The sequence below is a fragment of the Falco peregrinus genome, chromosome 3, assembly GCF_023634155.1.
Source record: "Falco peregrinus isolate bFalPer1 chromosome 3, bFalPer1.pri, whole genome shotgun sequence".
NCBI lineage: Eukaryota > Metazoa > Chordata > Aves > Falconiformes > Falconidae > Falco > Falco peregrinus.
In genome coordinates this window covers 4,788,723-4,808,780 of record NC_073723.1, presented here as the reverse complement: position 1 = coordinate 4,808,780, position 20,058 = coordinate 4,788,723, and the positions used below count along the sequence as shown (strand labels likewise).

Sequence of the window (20,058 nt, the reverse complement as noted above, 5' to 3'; positions counted from 1 at the left end):
CTGAGATACATATTTGCTAATCACAAGAGACCAGTTAATAGCAGATGTTGTTATCAGTTAGCTAATATGGATTTTAGCCTTGTAAAAGAATGAGCAATTTTTAGTCCTGTGTCAACGTGGATTCAGTCCTTGGAGCCTTTTATGACCTAAGGCTGCCAGCTGTGTCGTAGACTATCACAGCAGTTTGTCTTCGGGTTGTCACCTGAGTCCTGCTAGCATCAGGCTTGAAAAAAGCAAGTGCATAATTTCCCTGAGTAACCATGAGCCATTGATTGAATTGTCAATATTAACATTTTTACAGTAAATTTATCTATGCTGGTTTGAACTTCAGCTTAAGAAATCGATAGTAATTCTTTTCCTTCTTACAGATGAGGGGTTGTTATTTTTTATTCTGTTTTAGCTCTTTTACTCAGCTCACTGAATCTTTGAGACTGTCCTGTGACTTGCGTTTGCTTGATTTGACAATATTTTTTTTCATCCTGGAGCCAATCTGCATTGATTTGCCCTTCTCTGCTCCCCCTCTTTCTCCATATAAACACAGTCTTAAAAAAAATAAATATTAAAAATATGATGTACTACAAGGAAAACTGTTTGCTCTAAAGTCTGTAAATTATGTCAAATCTCAGGGTAAATAAATTCATGACCTGGGAGAAGGCCAGCCAACTAAAGACACCTGGTCTTGATAAGTAGTATATGTGTAACTGCTGCATGTGGGAAGGGGAATAAACCTATTTTGTTTGGCTCACAGCAGTCTCAGGGTAGAATCTCTGCTTGCTACAGCTTGTATCAGCTAGTGGTAGTGTGCTGCATCACTGTAAAGCATTACCACCAAGGCTACACAGAAAGAGGCCCTTGAAGTGTGGAGGTCCAGTTTGCACTTAAATTCTGGGCATGATGATCTACTGGATCTGAGTTCTGGGTGGTACTATGACAAATAGGACTAGTGCAATCATTGGGTGTATAAGCAGGATCTGTCAAGAGTGATATGACTGTCTCCATATCAGGCAACTCGGTCACCACTGCTGGGATGCTATGGCCAGTCCTTGTCTCCATAATTCAGTAGGTAGAAATGAAGTGAATGAAAGTTTAAAGAACTGTGAAGCAAGTCTAATAGTGAGAAGTTCAAGAAGTGCAGTGTAGTCACATAAGATTAAGAAGGGGCTAACAACTGAGGTGATCAATCTTTGCAAGAACCTTTGTGAAATCAGAGTTTAGTAAAGGGTCTTTGGTGCTAAGGGTAGTGGTAGACTGAAAGACTGGCTACTTGTTAATGACATCAAACCCAGCGTTCTTTTAACAATGAACATAATTAACCACCTGGAACAAGTTATCACAGATTACAGAGAGCTGCCCATTTGCACTCCTTTTTCAAATTAAGGGTTAAGTACTTTGTTGTTTCTGTTGTTGTTTACCCAGAAAGACTGCGGGAGCGAAGCCAGACCAACCAGCTATGATGACTTTCCATCAGCTCAGACTGCACCCATTTATTTGTTTTTGTTTTTAAAATAAGTGGAATATTTTATTGCCCGGGAAAATTAGAAGTAAAACATTCTTAATTAGTAGACTGAAATGACTAAACTTCCTTTTGAATGATTTTCTGAAACATGGAATTAAAGAAGAATTTTTATATTTTCAGCCTTTTGTATATTAACTTCCATATTCCTGTGGTTTGGGAATGAACCCAAATGGCTGTAGCACCATGGAAGGTGTCTGCATATTTGGTTCATTTTAGCCTTTGGATATCAGGGTTCTGAGGTGGTGCGTATAGGGTCATTGCTCACAGAAAATGAAATCTTGTAAAGCTGCACAAAACTGATAACTGGAATAATAAACAAAACAAAAACATCTGTCGTGTCTTGAAGATAACCTCAAGCAACGTTTAGCAACTGATAATAGCATCTCATGATTAGATGCAAAATCATTAACTGAGTAATATATGTATTTCACTTTATTATCTGCATAAAGGATTTGTATCCTTTAAGCACTAGTACTTTTACAAAGTGCCAGCTTAACTGCCTGGGAAATGTGCCTACTCATCTTCCAACCTAGAGCCTACAACTATGAACTTTCTTCGTCTTTGTGGTGAGGCATCCTGTGATGGTTCTTGTGAGCAAGCAGACACAACAGCCAGGAACTTGGCCACAGTCAATGTCCTGGTTACTGAGGGACTTACAAGTCTTTCTAGCTGGCTGAGGACTGGTCCATAAACCTGGCTGGTGCTGCTCCTCACTCCTCAGGTAACTGGAGCTGTCCTACTGTTTGCTCATGGCTTCTCTGTGGATCTTCTGGCCAAAGCTGTGGCCCAGATTTCTGGTTCTGGGTACTCAGGCTTGTTTCTCATTTCTGTTGCCTTAGCTAACGCCAAGCTTTTATCTCACTATCTTGTTCTGTCCTCTGCCTATTTCTGCTAGTCCTGAATTCAAGGTCTTCCTCCTGGCCATGTGCATCCTTCCGTTTTCTCTTGCCTGGTCTGGTACCATCCTGGCTTGTTCCTCATCTCAGCTGCCACCTCACAGAACTTCCTGGTGCTTGGCCTAGCTTCTAGGCATAATCTCTTTACTCTTTATATTGGCACCATGTTGTCTTCCCCAGCTTCTGAGTCTTGGGTTGTTTTGGGCAGGTTTGGGTGTGTTTGTCTGGGGACTTTGTCTCCTGACATCATCTTGAACTTCAGTTACCTGCCTTGTGTTTCTCCATGAGCTCTTGCCCTGGTGTCATCGTTTGTTCTGCTCCACAGAGAGGAAAATTCTACACAAAGCTATCAAACCCTCCTACACTAAACACGAAACCTGTTGAATGCTTTCTTGTTCCTTACTTCTTCTCGAGCATGTATTTCATATGAGGAACAGCAGAGACAACTGTGATTATTCAGCTTGGAGAAGAGAAGGCTCAGGGGAGGATCTTATCCATGTGTATAAATACCTCATGGGAAGGAAGCTAAGAAGATGGAACCAGCATCTTCTCAGTGGTATCCATTCCCAGGACAAGAAGCAATGGGAACAAATTAAAACACTGAAATTCAGTCTAAACACAAAACCCCCCTTCTTTAGACTAGGTGATCTCAAGAGGTCCCTTACACTCTCAGTGATTCTGGGATTTGTAATTCAGTGCTGTACCCTCTCCCACTCTCTGCCAGTCTTGTGTTTCCCTTTCCCACTCTCTTCCCAAAACAACAGCAAATGAGATTTAGGATAGACTTCTTCTGCAGCATGGAGGAGAGTGAAACACAGGAAGAAATTACCTGGAGGTTATAACCACTCCATAACTGAAGTTTCTGAAGTATGACCAAAAAACCATCTGTCAAGGATGGATGGGTGGATAAATGGGGTTGACTCTGTATTGTGACAATCCTTCTATAGCCTTTTCTTTCCCTTTTTCCTTTTTTTTTTTTTTTTCCTTTGTCATTCTAAAAGCCTCTGGTGATGTGATGTGTATGGAAATGAACTGGCTTTCTCCAACCTTGTTTTGCAGACCTTAGTGAGTTACGTTTCATATTAGTGGTTTTTCACTGTTGTAAAAGTGGTCAATTTTCCCAAATACACTAATTATGCCTTTCCTCACCAAATGCAGACACCCCATTAATTGTAACATTCAGCGTCTGAAATGAGAGCTGATAATCTTATTTTTCTCCATTGTGTTATTATTATAGATGTAGACCTTCATGCTGATTGTTACAGATGTAGACTCTTTTGCCAAACAAAAGTGTGTAAGAAGGAAACTGTATATTGAAAATGGGCAATGGCTAAAAGAGTATTCTTCCTGGTTATTATCATTATTTCTTTGTAGAAGTTGTGATTCGCCTGACCTTGTAGCTGGGTTAATTAACTCTTAGACTAACCTGCAGCACTGGGGGATTCTCTTGTCTTGGAGTTTTATAAGGCCGCTTCTGCAATCTATCCTGTTGTCAGAATTATAGACCAAGGAGCTGGCAGAGTGCTCCCTGTAGGTACCAGGCATCCAGCAAAGCTCCATAATATGGATCATCAGTTCAATTCAGCCTTGAGTGAAAGAAGGAAATAAAACATTTCTAGGGACAGCAGTTCCTGCCCTTGGATTCCTAAGTAAAGCTGAACTTCTAGGTGAAAATCACTGTTTAGTGAGGAAATAAATGAAAACTCATAAGCAAAGTTTTTGTTATTTATGCAGTAATGCATCTTTTAAAAATGCAGGAACCAAGGACTTCAGAAACAGCTTTTATCATATCTTCAGAGCAGTGAGAGTGTCTTTAGATTTGCTTTTGGCATGAAGCCTTTCTCTGTCGGGAACTTACAGCCAGTTCTTCAGCACCTTTAAAAATCAGTTGAAGGTGACACATAATACGTCATTATAGCTTTCTATCAGTTTAAATCTACCTGATGGGCCATTTGTCAGCCTGTATGTGATGACGTGTGGCCAGACTCACAACGATATTTAGGTACCTAACTCCCAGTTATTTCTGTGGGCATTAAGCCTCTGAAAAGCCTTTCTAAATTTAAGTTCACATGGTGATACTCCTGCTCCCAACTCAAAGGTATCAAGAAAGACCATCTTAGCACAGAGACCAGCAGCTGGCTCGTCCAGATTTGGTTGTAGATTGTCAGGCCTAAGGCTCAGTGGGGTATCTTGGGGGGATTAATTTCAACCACATGCTCCTATAGCTCCCTGCTCAGCAAAGCAGTGATGCCGCAGTTACAGCCACTGCCTTCAGTTCGTACTTGGAACCAAGCACACCTGCATATCCAGAGTTGAAGAAACATTAGGGACAGGCAGCATTAAAACCCTGTGTCCTGCTGCTGTTGGTGTGATGTGATGACAGCAAATGTACTATGGATCAGGAAGAAAGTAAAGCACCCCCAGAGCTGTAACTCCACTGTCTTGTGCCACCACTGGATTAAGTGAGGAACCATTTTTCTGCTTGATTTTTATTCATTAGGAGATGGTAGTTGGGGGTGGGCTGTAGCTGGGAGAGTAGTTCAGTAAGGCTGTCTGTGCCCAAAATTGAAATCTTAAAGGGTACGACAGAGAGAGAACTCATTAAATGCAGTTGTGATGGTGAAAATCGGTCGTGAGGGGTGAGTAACAGTAAATGCGCTAGGCATGTATGCTGAAATGACAGAATGTGAGGAGCTGAGCCACAGGGAAATGCCCCCACTGGCAGCACTTTCATGTAGAAGTGTCCATGTTGGGTTTTGGTTTTTTTTTTCCAGAGGATGGAGCACTAAGCAGTGCCTTTTAACTGTCAGCATTGCTATCTTGCTGGGGTTTCCTGGACAGCTGGAGGAAAATAGCCCAAACTGTCACTGATGTTAAAGGCTGAGGCATGCATCCTCTACTTTGACAAACATGGACACGAGGAGTGTCCAAAGCCATTTTGACAGGAAATTTGCACTAAGGCACGTCAGTGGTGAAGGAGACCTGCTGGGGTGCCTTGTTGGGAGCACTGATGTGGCTGAGCTGAGTCTCTCTTGCCAAACACCCTGTAGGCTTTCTTGGTGGCTTTCAGTGCCCTAGGCATGCCAGTTGTGTACTGCATGGTGACTGCCACAAGGGTGACGATTGTGCTGTATGTGCCACGTGATGGCTCTCAAGATGATCTGTTCCATCACCTTCCCCGGCACCGAGGTCAGGCTGACAGACCTGTAGTTCCCCGGATCCTCCTTCCTGCCCTTCTTGTAGGTGGGTGTCACACTGGCTAACCTCCAGTCTGCTGGGACCTCGCCTGTTAGAACAGCTAGTACCGAGAAGTGTGACAGCATTGTCTGCTCTCCTAGGGGAAGGATTTTGGAAAGGAGCTAGTGGGACCTTGGCTCAGTTTTCTCTTGTGTTGGAAGATTTCAGAAAGCACCTGTGTCCCCAATGTAAAAACCAGTTTATACTGGTGCGTAGCCTGCACAGGCATCTTGTACAGCAAAAGCCACAGTAGTGGATGAAACCACAGTGTTCTGAATTTTTAACTTGGCTAAAAAGATAAGAAATTCAAAGCACAGGTTAAAAGATGACTGAATATTTTGGCATTAGGAAAGACTGACTTTCAACCTGTGCTGTTATTGCTAAACAAAGTGTTCTGGAAATTCTGAGGGTTTTTTGCTTTAAACGCCATTAAAAGTCTCTAGTTTTGTGTGCCTTTGGCTGTGCCAGTTTCTGCGTAGTGATGGATTATGTCAAGTCTTCCTTAAAAGAATCTGTCTTCATTGTTTTGTTCTTCATTAATTGCTGCTGTTATGTTTTGTCTTCTAATGGGTGCTTATGCCTGACTGCTCAGATGTCTGGAAGCAAAGACATGATATTTAGGAAGGGTCTACTTAGGAACGATCAGAGGAGCGGGCTAGCTTGGGCAGGGGGAACAATGAAGGTAACTGGGACTCTTCAGCTGGGAAAAGAGAAGGGTTAGAGGCATTACAAACAAAGCTTGCAAAATCACGAATGGCGTAAACCCCAGAAAAATAATAGGTTTATTGTGCTGTCCCTTATAAGAACTGAGCTAGGTCCTAAACAAAAGGAGGCTCATTATACAGGGGGTAGAAGATCTATGTGATTCCTTGCCAAAGGACGTTGTGAAGGTACTAAGTTTACCTGAGTTCAAGGGGAGACTGAAGAAGTCCATGCCAGATAAATCCATAATAAATTATTAATATAGAAGTTGTAGTTCTCTCTGATTTGCTCCCTGGATCCCAAAGAGTTGGAGGTAGGAGGAATATGTTTGTTCTGTTCATTCTCATTCTTAGGTATCCAGTGACAAAATAATAATGATACTGGATTAGTTATCCCCTCTGTCTAGCCCTGCATACTCATGTTATAGTAGGTTCTTATGTCGAGGTCAGTCAAACAGTGCTGGTTTCGGTTACTTCAGACTTACACATGGATCACAGTGCAAATTTCTGCCTGATGTGTTTGCAGTGTTTGATTTGAGAAGGTTCTTCCGTTCTCCCAGGCCAAAGAACATCTTCCTGGACAGGCATGAGGTGTAGAGCCTGGTTTGGGGCAAATATTACAATATTTGTTGCTATAACTTGGTATGTTTATAGTGAGTTTCAGGTGTGCCTGCCCATTCTCATATGTCACAGGTCTCCAGTGCATCTGGAGAACACATTTACAGACTGCATGAACAGAAGCATCAAGTGAAATATAACTGTTTTGACATGGTGGATACTAGACTGCAGATTTTCTCTGTTTCTTATTTAATATGAGAGCTTCACCACTGGAATGAAAAAGGGCTCCTCAAGGACAAAACCACCTGGAGGGCACAAGCTCATGTTCATCTCTCTACAGGCTGCCAAACACAGCAGATTTTGTAGGAACTATATGATACTTCTGGGAGGCATTGCTGGGACATGCACAGTTTTAGAAGTTCTGCTCTTTACTGCTAAGCCTGATACATTGCCCTTTTTTCTCCTCCCCATTCCAGGGATGTATTTCCACAAGGTCTCCCTGATGAATATGCCTTTGTAACTACCTTCAAATTCCGGAAGGCTTCCAGGAAAGAAGACTGGTATATTTGGCAGATTATTGACAAGTATGGCATCCCACAGGTATGAGGCCCTTTGCAGCCAGCAAGAACAGCCTTGTTTCTGTTTCGTTGCATGAACTAGCTTTCTTGCCTTAACCTCCCACTCTTCCCTTGTGGAGCAGTAAAAATCCCTTTATCTGTCTTTCAGGTCATTTTGCTGAAAATCCTTTATCTCTAATTCAAACCACAAAGGAAGTTTCACATAGACCTTGATTGTTGTTAGCATGCAGATAGATGTGTTAGTTGGAAAGGGGGAGAAAAATATACCGTCCTTGCTCTTGAAACCACTCGGGTTTTTGGTTGTTTTGTTCAGGTAGTTCTGTTTAGGGTAAATATTTTTTGCCTGTTTGGAAAAAGATTGCCACACAGAGGTAGTGTAGAGCAGTGAGCTAGGTCAAGTTTTTGCACAGACTTCTAGCTATCATGCAAAGACATCATGTGTTCCCTGCTTAGGACATGGATGTAGCACCTATCATTGCTCCACAGTCCTGAGTCCTGGCTGCTTCAGAATTTGATCTAATTATTTTTTGTCAAGTACTCTTAGGTTCTCAGAGGAAAAATACCGTAAGACCATAGCAAAGGGCTGTCTGTTCCTATATAGCATGTTCTTTGCAGCATGCTATAGTTTAGGGGTTCGAGTGTGCTTGAAGAGGGATGGATTGGATGGGCTGTATGTTTTTCTGCTCAGTACAAACAAGTGGCTGATGGCATTACCCATGACTCTAAACTGGGCTGTTGGTATGGGGTCAGGTACCTGTGTAACACAGTACTGTTGCTTTGGGACTGGTATTCAAAAAGTTTTAGGGAACTCACAGTGAAGGATAGATGCGGTTTGAAGACTTAGCCAACTGAGTTTCAGACAGTGGCAAAAGGTATATAGGAAATTATCAGCTGCACTTTATTAAATGAAACATGATTTCCTGTGCCACATGCATTCCTGATTCCTGCAGAGTGAAAATGTGTGTATCAGTATGTCTTGGAGACAGCTGAAAACTTGAACTGCTTGGGAATGGAGAGGAAAAAGTGCTCAAAATTCCTAATAATATTTTCAAAAGTGCCTTAAATGTGGTGCCAGAAGTGCCTTAGAGCCTCATGAGCCTTGTTTCATGTAAAGTCAGTAGTGGTTTGGCCAATACATTGCAGACCTGCATAGCTTATAGGCTGCAAACACTTCTGAGCTAATGCTGATCTGAGCGTGCATTTCCAGCCAGCGCAGTGCTCAGCTGTGTGGCAATGCTGGGTCAGACCTGGAGTTAGCCTGCCCTAAGCTGCTTACATCAGATATGGCTCAGTGGTGTAGTGGCCAAACTTCCAGTTCTGCAGCTTGTGGACACACCGTTTGTTCCCCTGGCCCTGTGCTTTGCTCCGTTCCCTGCTGCTTGCTGATAACTGCCTGATGTTGGTAAAAAAAGAAATCAATTTGTAAATGAACTAAAATATAATGTCTTCAAAAGCCTGTTTTTGCCTGCTCCATAGCTTGCAACACAGTGGGTGAGTGTAGCTTTAGTTTTCTGTTCAAAACATCTGAAATAAAGTGCGAGCAGTGCTACAGCTCAGAAAATTGGTTTCATACCAGGCAACGAGGCATTTGTTCCTGCCCCATGGGATGGCTTGAGGACGTGTGATGGTACTAAGGAGCACAGAGCCAGCTAGGAAGTAGTGGAGGAGTACACAGGACAGAGGAATCCAAAACAGGTTCAGCTTTGTCTGTCTGCCTTTGGGGAGGTGCCCCTGATGTGCTACCGCCCAACCATGCCCAAGCATTGCCTAGGAGGCATCAAGGATGGCATGTCCTGAAACCATGTCAAGCATTGTACTCGCAAGAGAAGGCATTAGATGGTCACAGATCTGCACCTGAGCCTCTGCCCTGCTCTGTCTTATTTTCTAGTAGAGGTGTAAGCTCCCTGTCTGTATCTCGCACAAATCTGTCCTCTGCTCTTTGCTTGGGCTTCTCACCTCATGCTGTACCATCCCCGACTCTGTGGTGTCAGTCATGACGGAAAGCAGCTGGGAGGAAGGAGAAGACTTTGCACTTTCTTAGCAAAATCACTTTTGTCGGCTTGCAGGTCTCTATCCGTCTGGACGGAGAGAACAAAGCTTTAGAGTACAATGCCATTGGGCTCACCAAGGACGCTGTGAGAGTTGTCTTCCGAAATGCACGAGTCAGTGATCTTTTTGACCGCAGCTGGCACAAAATTGCCCTCAGCATACAGTCCAAGGCTGTCTCGCTTTACATAGACTGCAGACTGGTGCAGATGCTGCCGATTGAAGACAGGGAAAATATTGACATTCAAGGAAAAACTGTGATTGGCAAACGCTTGTATGATAGCGTCCCTGTTGATGTGAGTATTACGTGTGTTGATTAGAGCTGGGGTGACATTCAGCACTGGGGTTGCAGCATGTGAATGGAGTTTTGGGGGTTATGTTGCAATTGAGCCTTTTCCTGAAGCAGCATCACTGAAATGTTATCTGTGTTCCATAGCTAAGACAGATTGGCATCTCATGATGTACAGGACTCGCTGTCTTTTTATGTGAGACTGTCAGTATTGCATAATAGGGATTAAAAATGACAAATCCATTTCATCTTTGTTTCTAGTCCCAGAATGTGCTATAGTTAAAATCAGACATAAAATCATCCACAAATACCATCAAACTGGCAACTGAACTACACACGTAAAGGTCTTCTGCTGTCTGATCTTGACATTATGAATCTTTCCACCTGTGATGGGAAGAGACGGGGGGGAAAAAGAAAGCTTGTTAAAGTCACCATATATTCTCAGTTCCTCAGAAAAGATACCTGACTTGCTCCAATTGAACTAAAGTTGAGATGTGCAGGTTGGATCTGATTGTCCAAGTAGCAATGTTAACCTGGTGTAACTTACGCATGATTTTTTGGTGTTTTGAGACTTGTGTAATCTTTCTTAGCTGTGCAAAATGGATGGAATGTGCATATTAAATGTGCTAATAGCATTTCTCACCCAGGGGTAAATGGTCAGAAGATGCAAGGCACAACAGGAGAAAACCAAACTTTATGTCTAGATGAAATTCTGGGAAGGATAGGGGTAGTCAGAATATATCTTCTCAGACAGAAATTTGGCCAGGACATGCGGATTAGCATGCGTCCTTATTTGCATGAAAACCTGCACAAGAATTTTAATAGACATATTCAAGGTCTCATTAGCTCAGCACCTTTGGAGCACGCTGAGGCATTGGTCCATTATTGAGAGAAAGAGAGAGAGATTGACTACAGGATCCATAGAATCAGCGGTGAAGTTTGCCCCATCTGGTTTCTATTTGTATTCATCTGCACTGTTTGTATCCAAGGAAAAGGACATGGAGTCTTTAGCAATTCACTGTCTCTGAGATTAATGCCTCACTTTGTCTTCTAGTTTGATCTTCAGCGGATGGTTATTTACTGTGATTCTCGGCATGCTGAGCTGGAGACCTGCTGTGACATTCCCTCTGGACCAGTATGCTTCTCTTTGTCATTTATCCCTTTTCACATGAACTCTCTTTGTTGAAGTCTATTACATAAATCAGGGAATATATGGCAGTGTGGGATTATAATTTTTTTAATGATGGTGAATGAAACTTAACTATATAATTGATAACGTAGCAGTGCCAGAAGAAGACCACTGCAGAGTGATGAGTATGAGGAGTTTGAAGTTTCCAGGTTTCTCTTTCCTTGTCAAACTGTCAGGGGAAACAAAAATCTGAAGTGATGATGGAAGAAATGCAGCATGAAATATGCAACTTGTTTCCCGCTGGTTTTATTTGGGAAGAGCTAAAACGGTGCCAGTTGCTTCTTAGTTTCCTGTGCCCAACTCTCATTAGAAACTTCCACCCTCCTTTCACTCTTCTCCCCTTGAACTTGGTTAAAAAGATTCATTGTTCATTTTGCCACATTTTTCCCTGTTGCTTGAATGAACGGCTTTTGTGGGATTTTGTTTCTCGTTAGGCCTCATTTAGCTGTATGTTATCCAGGAATGCCTACGTGGTTTCTTTAAAGTGGGTGGAAGAGGGAGCTTTCTAGCACTGAAGGCTTTGTCATGTCCTTGGGTATTTGGGTGTAGTGCCGGGTCACGGTCCTGACGGAAGCACCTCCCGTGGAAGTGAGGCCCACCGTTGGCAACGAGCAGGTTGGCCACCTCAAGACTCTCAACTGCTCCTGTCCTGCTGGACAAAAGGTGAGTGTTGAGATGAGTGTGTTTCATTTGAGGCATGCTGGATAGGTTTGGAAAGAGGGGTATGACACCACGCAAGTGAGCTTTAAGAAAGACTGGATTTGTTTGTGAAGCACTTTAAGACCTAGAGGTGGAAAGCGCTTCACAGAAAGAGCCAGGCATGTGTTATTCACAGGTGGGATGTCTGCAGAGGTAATGACAGTCTTCCCAGGTGTTTCTTTTTATCTAATTCAGTGCTTTTGATCATGCTGGTAGTCCTGGTAACAAATTTGTAAACAAAGTGGTTATTCTTATCCAGCCCAGTTACGTGCATCCTTCTTCAAGTAAAAAGGAAGAGATCCTGAAGGTAAATATAGCCATATTTTAAAAAAATCTCAGCTTTTAAAAGCAGTGTGCTTGCTTATTTTTGCTGTAACTGGGACCTCTGAGAAGCCAGCTTCATTGTTACTGCTTTTTGAGGGCACATCAGTTTTAGTCTGTTCTCCACTAAAACTTGAAAATGTTTTTATTGTCCTCAGGTGTTGTAGGATTGGGCCCCTTGCTTTGATATACAATAAGATTGGTCTAAGCAATCATGTTGTTTTCTTCTTGTTTTAGGGGGAGAGAGGGCCAATTGGCCCTGAAGGTCCTAAAGGTCAAAAGGTCAGTAATATGTGCTAGTTCATTTGTTTAATACAAACAACCGAAAAACAGTTTCAGAGTAAGTTGTGGAGTTGACAGTTTTAAGGAAATACGAGTCAATTTGTCATACAACTGACTTCAGATAGTTTTGGATGAGCATGGGACTGCAGGAGACACTGGTCATCTTGTATCTTTGCTCTAGGCTTGCCTTTGAGCTTCTCTGTTGCTGCTTTATGTCATCCTTAGAGTAAGCATGTTCCAAAATCTTTTCCTGTAGCTTCTAAACTGGCATTTTTGCAAGTTAGTGTTACTCACTAGGTCACACACAGCTTTTGTGATCAGTCACTTGGAAAACCACATGCTGCTTCTGTGCTGTGCCTTGCTCAGCAGTATTAGATATCCATAGGCTAGGCAGCAGCCTCCAAGTTACACTCTACTGAAGTTCCTAAGACTAGGATAAAGGATTAACCACAGACTGTTATCCTGAGCAAGATTGTCTGAGTAATGATGTTAAATATAGGACACTTTCCTCAGTAATCTTCCTAGATAAAAGGGTAGGAGCATGGTTGTGATGTCTGTTTCAAGTTTCACAGTGCAGCCTCTATATTATCCTGCATATTCTGCAAGCTTCTTTGATATACACATGTACAGTCAACATACCCACATCTTCCTTCTGTTCTGCCTTACAAATAGAGCTGTGAGACAATTGACTTAAAGGGAGCACGTATACTGGCAGAAAACAAAGATTCACAACCTTGCTGGAGAGGTGAAAGTTGGTGGTGTTGGTTCCCAATTTCACTACATGTGTGATTAAAATTATGTTTGGGAACACTTTATATTCAAAACTATTTTCATTTGAATTACTTCCACAAATTCAGTCACTGAATTTGTACCTGTTTGGTGAATAAATGAGTTATACCCCACCAAAAGTTACTCAGTTATTATAAAACAGTATGGGAGGGGAAAGGAGAAATCTCTGGGTCTTGGAAGGTCAGACATCCTCAGAAATATGTTGGGGGGGGGGTTTGGCAAGGTTTAGTCTGTTGTCTGCAGGGAGAAGTTTTGGATGACGACGATGTGTTTTGGAGTATGTTTTCTACTGGCATGAAAGAACAGGGGCACATTAATGCTCAGATGTGCCTGACTGAAACTGCAGAAAATGTTTCTTTATGCTTCCACACGTATATAAATAGCAACTTTCTATTTTAATCTGTGACAGCTTAAATAATCATGGGCTGTTTTGAAGAATGACAGAGCCATGACTGTTGTAAGGAGGTTGCAGAAGGACAATGCTGATAATAAAAGCACCCTGCAGCAACATCCCGTTGTCTTTCACTGCTTTGACAAGGTCTATCGCTGGTGAGGATGTCTATACTGTGTAACATGGCACACTGCTGGGGTGCAGGAGATACTAGTTGAATACAAAATAGTACATATACAAGCACAGCATCAGCAGGTTTTCTGTAACAGATCCCAGAATGGCTGTCCCACTTCTGCAGGTGGGTTGCTGAAGAGCTCTGCAGATGCGTGTGACTTTTCCCGGGCTGCAATGGTCCGAGGCTTGTATGCAGCCAAGGCAGGACTGTGTCAGTCTCAGGGAGCTGGGGAGGATGCCATTTAAATCCAGGCTCTGACAACAATTTGCTACAAATGTGATGATTTCAGACGAATGACTTTGCTTCTCTATCTGCTAAATAAGGCAAGTAATAGCTTTTGCTCCTGACTTGCAAAGATGTGATTAAATAACGTATACCGCCCTTGACAGCAGTTCTTGCATTGCTATTGCCAAGGACCAGCTTGTCACAGTCCCTGCTTTATGTGCAGGAACTAATATCGCCGCCTCCTCTCTTTCTCTGCAACATTACTGAGCTACCCAGGCTAAAATGCTGGCCATGGGGAAGAAAGTCAATGCTGTTTGCAACCCCCCAATATTATCACCTGCTATTTTATTAAGGAAAGATTAAGGCCCCGCAAAAATGTGAGTGGCTTCTGCATTATGGGGTTATAAATGTCTGTAATATGTTTTAGGATCATTCAACTTGGCTCCTCATTTCTAAGTTGCAAGGGTTTTAAAGCTTTGTTGTGTAATGAGGAGAGCTGTAAAGGGTTTTTTTTAAAGTAATGAATATCAAAGATTTCAATTTTCTACTTGAGTCCAAGAGCTGGGCCTTCAAGAAACAGTAAAAAAATTAAAATCATAAGTTCTCTACTGTACTTTTAGGTTTAATTAAAAGAGGCTAATGTGCAAATGCAGCATAAGAAAAGACCAAGCTTTAATTGACTAAACAGGGAGGTGGGAGTAAACAAATAAGGAAAGAAATCATCAGGAAAAGGTGGAAACAGGGTGACATTGGGACTCTGAGTCAAAATTAATAATTTTCTCTGTAGACATCCCTACTGAGCATCTCTTATTTGGGATTGATTGCAAAGATGAAAACTACCCATAAATAACTGAGGCCCAAGAAATATTTAGGTAGGCTGCAGGTGCTTGAGCATTATCCAAAAATATTTTATAGGCTTATAATGAGAAATGCCCTGTGAGATACTATATGGCCATATAAGAACCTAGCAAAGTGGCTGGTTCAGCTGTATCAGAAAAACAGCACACAGCTGATGGGAGTCACATGAAAAATGCGTCTCAGCAGGGGACGTGGGAATCACCTGAGATGAATCTCACCAGGAGATACTAGTAAGGAGAGAGGTCAGTGTTAAAAAAACCAAAACACCCCCTTTCCTCCAAAACAAGAATCTTTGGTAGGAGGATTGTGAGGCTCCTTCTCGAAGGTAAGAGGGTTTGGTTTGTTTTTTCCTGGACCAGTAGTAGCTGCTGGCTTTTTCATTCTTTATCCAAAGAAGGAATAATGGCTATGTGGTTATTTTTCTTTTTCTTTTTCTTTTTTTTTTTTTTTAAAGAAAAGGGTTAGTTTGAGGGCCTGTTAAGTAAAGAAAATGTGGTTCTTTCCATCTGAGTTGAAGACTGGTGTTTGGGTTCTGCTATCCTGAGCTCTTGTAACATATTACTTCTTTTAAGGGAGGAGGTCTGGACAACCTTTTCTTACTGTACCATCTGACCAGTAGAAATATTACAAGTGTATAACCAGTGTGGGAAGATAATGAGTTTCTATTCTTCTCTAATTTAAGTCTCCAAAGGCAGGGCAAAACAGAGGCATTTGTAGTTATTAGAAAAAGTGAAAAAAATCTCTCGGAGATGAACGCCTCTGCCTCAATCACCTGTGCTGCCACACTAAGTGTAATGCATGGAGACACAGCGTACGTGCTTTGGAAGGCGATACAGTAAAGGATGATACTGGGGAAGAGTGAGGTAGGAAATGGCTTTGGAGGAATTGGCTGACATGCCTGAAGCTGGGTCCCATTGATAACTTTTAGGTGCCAATGACAGTCCAGTCTAATTTGTTTTCCTTCCATACTCACTCTGTATTCTGCGTTGTCTGCAGGCGGCCAGGCTGGCTGGTTGGGGTACTGGGCTGGTGGTCAACAGGCTTGTGCTCTCTTCCAGCACTGCTATTGATCCAAGTTTAGAGAAAATCACTTCTCTCTGAGATCTTTTTTTGTCCACATCATAGAAATGGATTGCTTACCTGCCTATGGGGAGTTTGTGAAGTCTAGTGAATTAGACATGCTCTAGCAGGATGTATTTTTTCCTCCAAATTAAAAAAGAATTTAAGTGTACTTTGAGTTAAAATAAATGGTTGCATAAAAACTTCTGTGAATTTTGCCACAGCCTACTTGAATTGACTATGACATTGGTTTTGCATATATGCTACTTGCTCTGTGATGTTTCATTCTTTTGCCAAAAAATTGATAAAGGTTAGAGAAAGAAACTGTCTTATTCCCTGTGCTTTTGAAAGCCTGTCTTCGTGTGGGGAAAAGAAAGTGTGAGCGCAGCAAATGTTTCAGTGTCTGGTGCAGCTAAGCACGTTCTTTTGAGGCATAGATCAGGACAAATTGAATAGAGCCACAAAATTAAATCCTACTGTGGTCCACCTGGGGAGATTTGGGGAGTGCAGGGGTTATTTGACTTATTGCTGCTGTGGTAACGGAGGGTCCTAGCCCAGGTCTGAGACTTTTGCAGCTTGATACCATGTCTACACTGAAGTCCAAGCTGCCTAAACTCTCCGCAAGCAAAAGACATTGGGAGGTACAAATAGGTGAGGAAATTGTATTTGTTAGTGGTGGATGGGGAGTTTAGCACAGCGTATTTGTGGTCTATACCTTTTGGGTAAGAACCAGGCAGGAGCTAGATAGAGGTGTGTGGTCAGAGCCCTCTGCTCTCCAGCAGCTCCTGGTGCTAGAGGAATGGAAGGAGCTGGTGGTAATACTTCATGTGGCCTTAAATTAGTCTTAGTAATGGGTATAGCCTCATCTGGTCCTTCTTCCTGTTTTGTCACTGCAGAGCAGTATGTGGCAATGATTTGCAGGTATTTTTCCTACACTTGCAGCTTTTGGCACCGCTTTTAGTTCTGTATTTGATTAATATTTATGAAACAATGTGTTGTCTTTGATTCTTTATCCCTTTTACCCCTGTTCCTCTTAGAAGTGAAGAAAAAGTTTTGCTTGGTTTTTGCTTGACCATTTTTCTCTTTTCCTCCCTATGTATTTGCTTTTCCAGTTTTTGTTCCTCTACCTATCAGAATTCATATGTTTTCAACTGTCTTTTTTTCTGTGTTCCCTTCCCTCTCTTCCATTGGAGCAAGTAGGGAGAATGACTGTGTGCTGCACATGCCTAGGAGTTAGCTGATCGTGAAAACTTGGTGTGAATGAAAACAATGGGTTTTGAATAGCTAAAAAAAAAGGCTCTAAAATCTTGACATTATTTACAGGTGTATTTTTTCCGTATTTTAGCTGTGCACCCTCTAGGTCTTATGCAAACCATGTTTCCAAGTCCTTCCTCGCTTTATAGAAAGTAAGGACTTTTGATTTACCTCAAGACAGAAAGTTTTCTGCCTTGCTAGTGCACTCTGAAGGCTTCTAGCAGTATTTTCATATGAAAAATAGAATATAAAACCAATCTGAGAACTCGGACATTCAAGTCGGTATAGATGCAATGAGGTACACCCAGTCCTTATGGCAGGAGCTCAAATCTTGGCTATTAGAGACTGGTAGGAACAGAAATGTCCACCATCTCAGTCAAACCGTTGTTGCATTGCTTCCCAAAAAATCAAAGCAATGGAAAACTGACCACAAAATACACAGACTGTTGTAGTACGCTTCATAAATGAGTCTAACAGGAAGTTTTATGAGGAAATATCATCTGTTATTTTTAAGACTGTCAAGAAAGGAATGAATTAACTCCATGGTATTAAGACCCTTTCTTTTTCAAGGGAGAAAGTGGCAGCCAAGGGCTTCCTGGTCTCAGAGGAGAAAAAGGAGAGTCGGTAAGTAAGAAATACCAGAATGATTTTATATAAGGAGATGGAAATGCAAGTAGTTGTTTTTTCTTTTATGGTGAGGATTTGCTTACCATGTCAATGTGCCTGGTTGGATATATTCTCTCTGCTGGGCCTTAGTCCCAGGGGAAAGCTGATCTTTCTGGCACCCACTGTCATTTCTTGGAGGGGGGAAATGGATGGGTTCAGCCCTGAATACAGCTAATAACTGACTTAGTATTGGCCTTCTAATTAAAATATGTAACTTGGGTGTACTTGATTGTAGCACAGCTGCACATCTAATGGGGACAGTATGAGGCAACTGAACACAAAGAAGATGCAAATCTCTCTCTACTCTTTTGCATTCAGATGACCAAGATATAGCTTTCCTCAGCTGCAATTAATGCAAATGCCAGACTGATTTTTTAGATGAGAAAATCTTTAACCCTATGTAAAATTCATTCTAATAAAGGCTGTTGGCATCTTTGATTTTGGAAATGTAATATCAGACTCTGCCCTGAATAGAAAATAAGATGTTTTCCTGGCTGCAGTAGGAGAATTTGGGATAGGTTTTCTATTTTAATTTGTCACTGAATTATTATCAAGGAATTATGCCCAACGAGGAATACTTTCCCTATAGTAGCTGCCCTGTGACTTGTGTCTCTCCCTATATATGGATGGATAGGTATATCTCAGATATATCACAAGGAAACATGAAATATATATTTATAGTGTCATTTGACATTCTAGCTATCAAATATACCTTTTCCCCTCTTCTTTCATTTCTAGGGCAGAGCCTATGGCAGAGGAGAAAAAGGAGAAAAGGTAAGATCTAATCTTTCACTGGACTAATTAAATGAGAGTTGCTTGCTGTTGCCTTCCATAGCTTGGAGGTCGCTTTTGGAGTGTGGAGGGTGCAAATGATCTGATGCAGCTGGATCTTTGTGGGGAACTTTTATATTGTGTTATGCTTCCTTCTGCAGAAAAGCTTCTGAGAGTTCATTGCTTTTTCCCCTTTGTGTTCTTCGAATTTCCTTTGTGCATTAGCCATGTAAAATGCTATCAAATTGAAATCATAATCTTTGCTTTGTGCAAGCAGCAGTGAGTTCGTGGAGGTTAATGCAGTAAAGCAACTGGCTGGAAGGATGAAAAACAAAGGGAAAGTATAGTTTCGAGTTTATTGAATTTTCAACAGGATTAAATCTGGGTCATGATGAGACTGCCACACTTTCTTTTCATTGGCTATTTTCATTAATAACTTGAAGGACAAAAGCAGGCGTATTTTCTTGTTGCAAATATTGTGCAGGACAGAATAGTAAGACTTGGAGGTTAAAACTGAGGATACAGAATAACTGCTGAAAGTTGCTAGGTTGTCTGTCTTGAAAAACCTGTTCAATAGTGATCAGCAATGGGAAACAAATAGCATGACGGGACTAATTTGCATTAAAAAAGACGGTAGTTTCCAGGCAATTCTGGCTGCAAACTTCCCATTCCCCAAATGGGAACAAAATGAGGCTGCAGACCTAGACTGCAGAGAAGTAGCTCTTTCTCTCTAGCTCCATATCACACCTGGTTGTGGGCGTTTTCCTTATCACCAAAATGAAATTTCAAGTTGTGGGGAGCAATGGAAAAAGATTGATAGGAGGGTCTAGAAGATAGATGGATGTGTTAAGGAAGAAGTCATGGTTCATACTGAAAATGGGATTAAGAATCTTGTGGAGCTGTTTTCCAGGAGGTCTGTGGCTACCTGATTGCTCAGGGAATTTAAAATAATATTGGATTGTGGTCTGAAAGGAAGAATGCCATGCTAGCAAGAACATGGCATTTATGGCTATTGCATCTTCTTATTTGTTCTTTCTGTGATTATGATATATTGATTGTATATAGTAGTAATGTATCATGTGAAAATGCAATCTAAATGAGGGTTGCTCATGGCAGGAAATATTATTGAGCCAGGCTAGAAACATGGGGGCTATAAAGCACATGCCTCTGCATCCATCTTCCTGCAGTCCTCCCACTGACAGCCACTATTTAGCCTTTGAGACTCAGAATTCAGCCTTTGGAAAGCAACTTGTGTTTGGCAGGTGGTGAGAGTCAGCAGTCTGATGGGAAACATGATGTTTACAGTATGAGTTGTGCTACAGTTGAAGCAAGTTCTTGTTTTCTTATGTTTTGATCTATGCAGAAAAGTGTCAGAAAACATCACTCAGTCTGTATTATTGTCATGTCTAGAAAAATAAGTCTGCGAGTCTGGATTGAAGGGGAAAAAATAAAAAGACCCCACACTATGTGCAGAACTTCTTTGGCTAGGATAGCCAAATAACATTGACTGGTCCAAATGAATGTGTAGGTGTGGAGATCGCTGAGTTTATGGCCAGCT

The 20,058-nt window shown here is 41.8% G+C and overlaps 1 protein-coding gene across 1 annotated transcript in view; it reads left to right on the top strand.

The window, feature by feature from the left end:
• COL22A1 (collagen type XXII alpha 1 chain) overlaps positions 1–20,058 on the top strand; it is a 237,337-nt gene that overhangs the window by 87,194 nt on the left and 130,085 nt on the right. Inside the window, exons 6-12 of the mRNA XM_055800757.1 lie at positions 7,385–7,508; positions 9,553–9,828; positions 10,876–10,956; positions 11,560–11,673; positions 12,268–12,312; positions 17,634–17,687; positions 18,468–18,503. Of these exons, the coding sequence (XP_055656732.1) occupies positions 7,385–7,508; positions 9,553–9,828; positions 10,876–10,956; positions 11,560–11,673; positions 12,268–12,312; positions 17,634–17,687; positions 18,468–18,503 (730 nt within the window). The remainder of the gene's footprint in view (positions 1–7,384; positions 7,509–9,552; positions 9,829–10,875; positions 10,957–11,559; positions 11,674–12,267; positions 12,313–17,633; positions 17,688–18,467; positions 18,504–20,058) is intronic.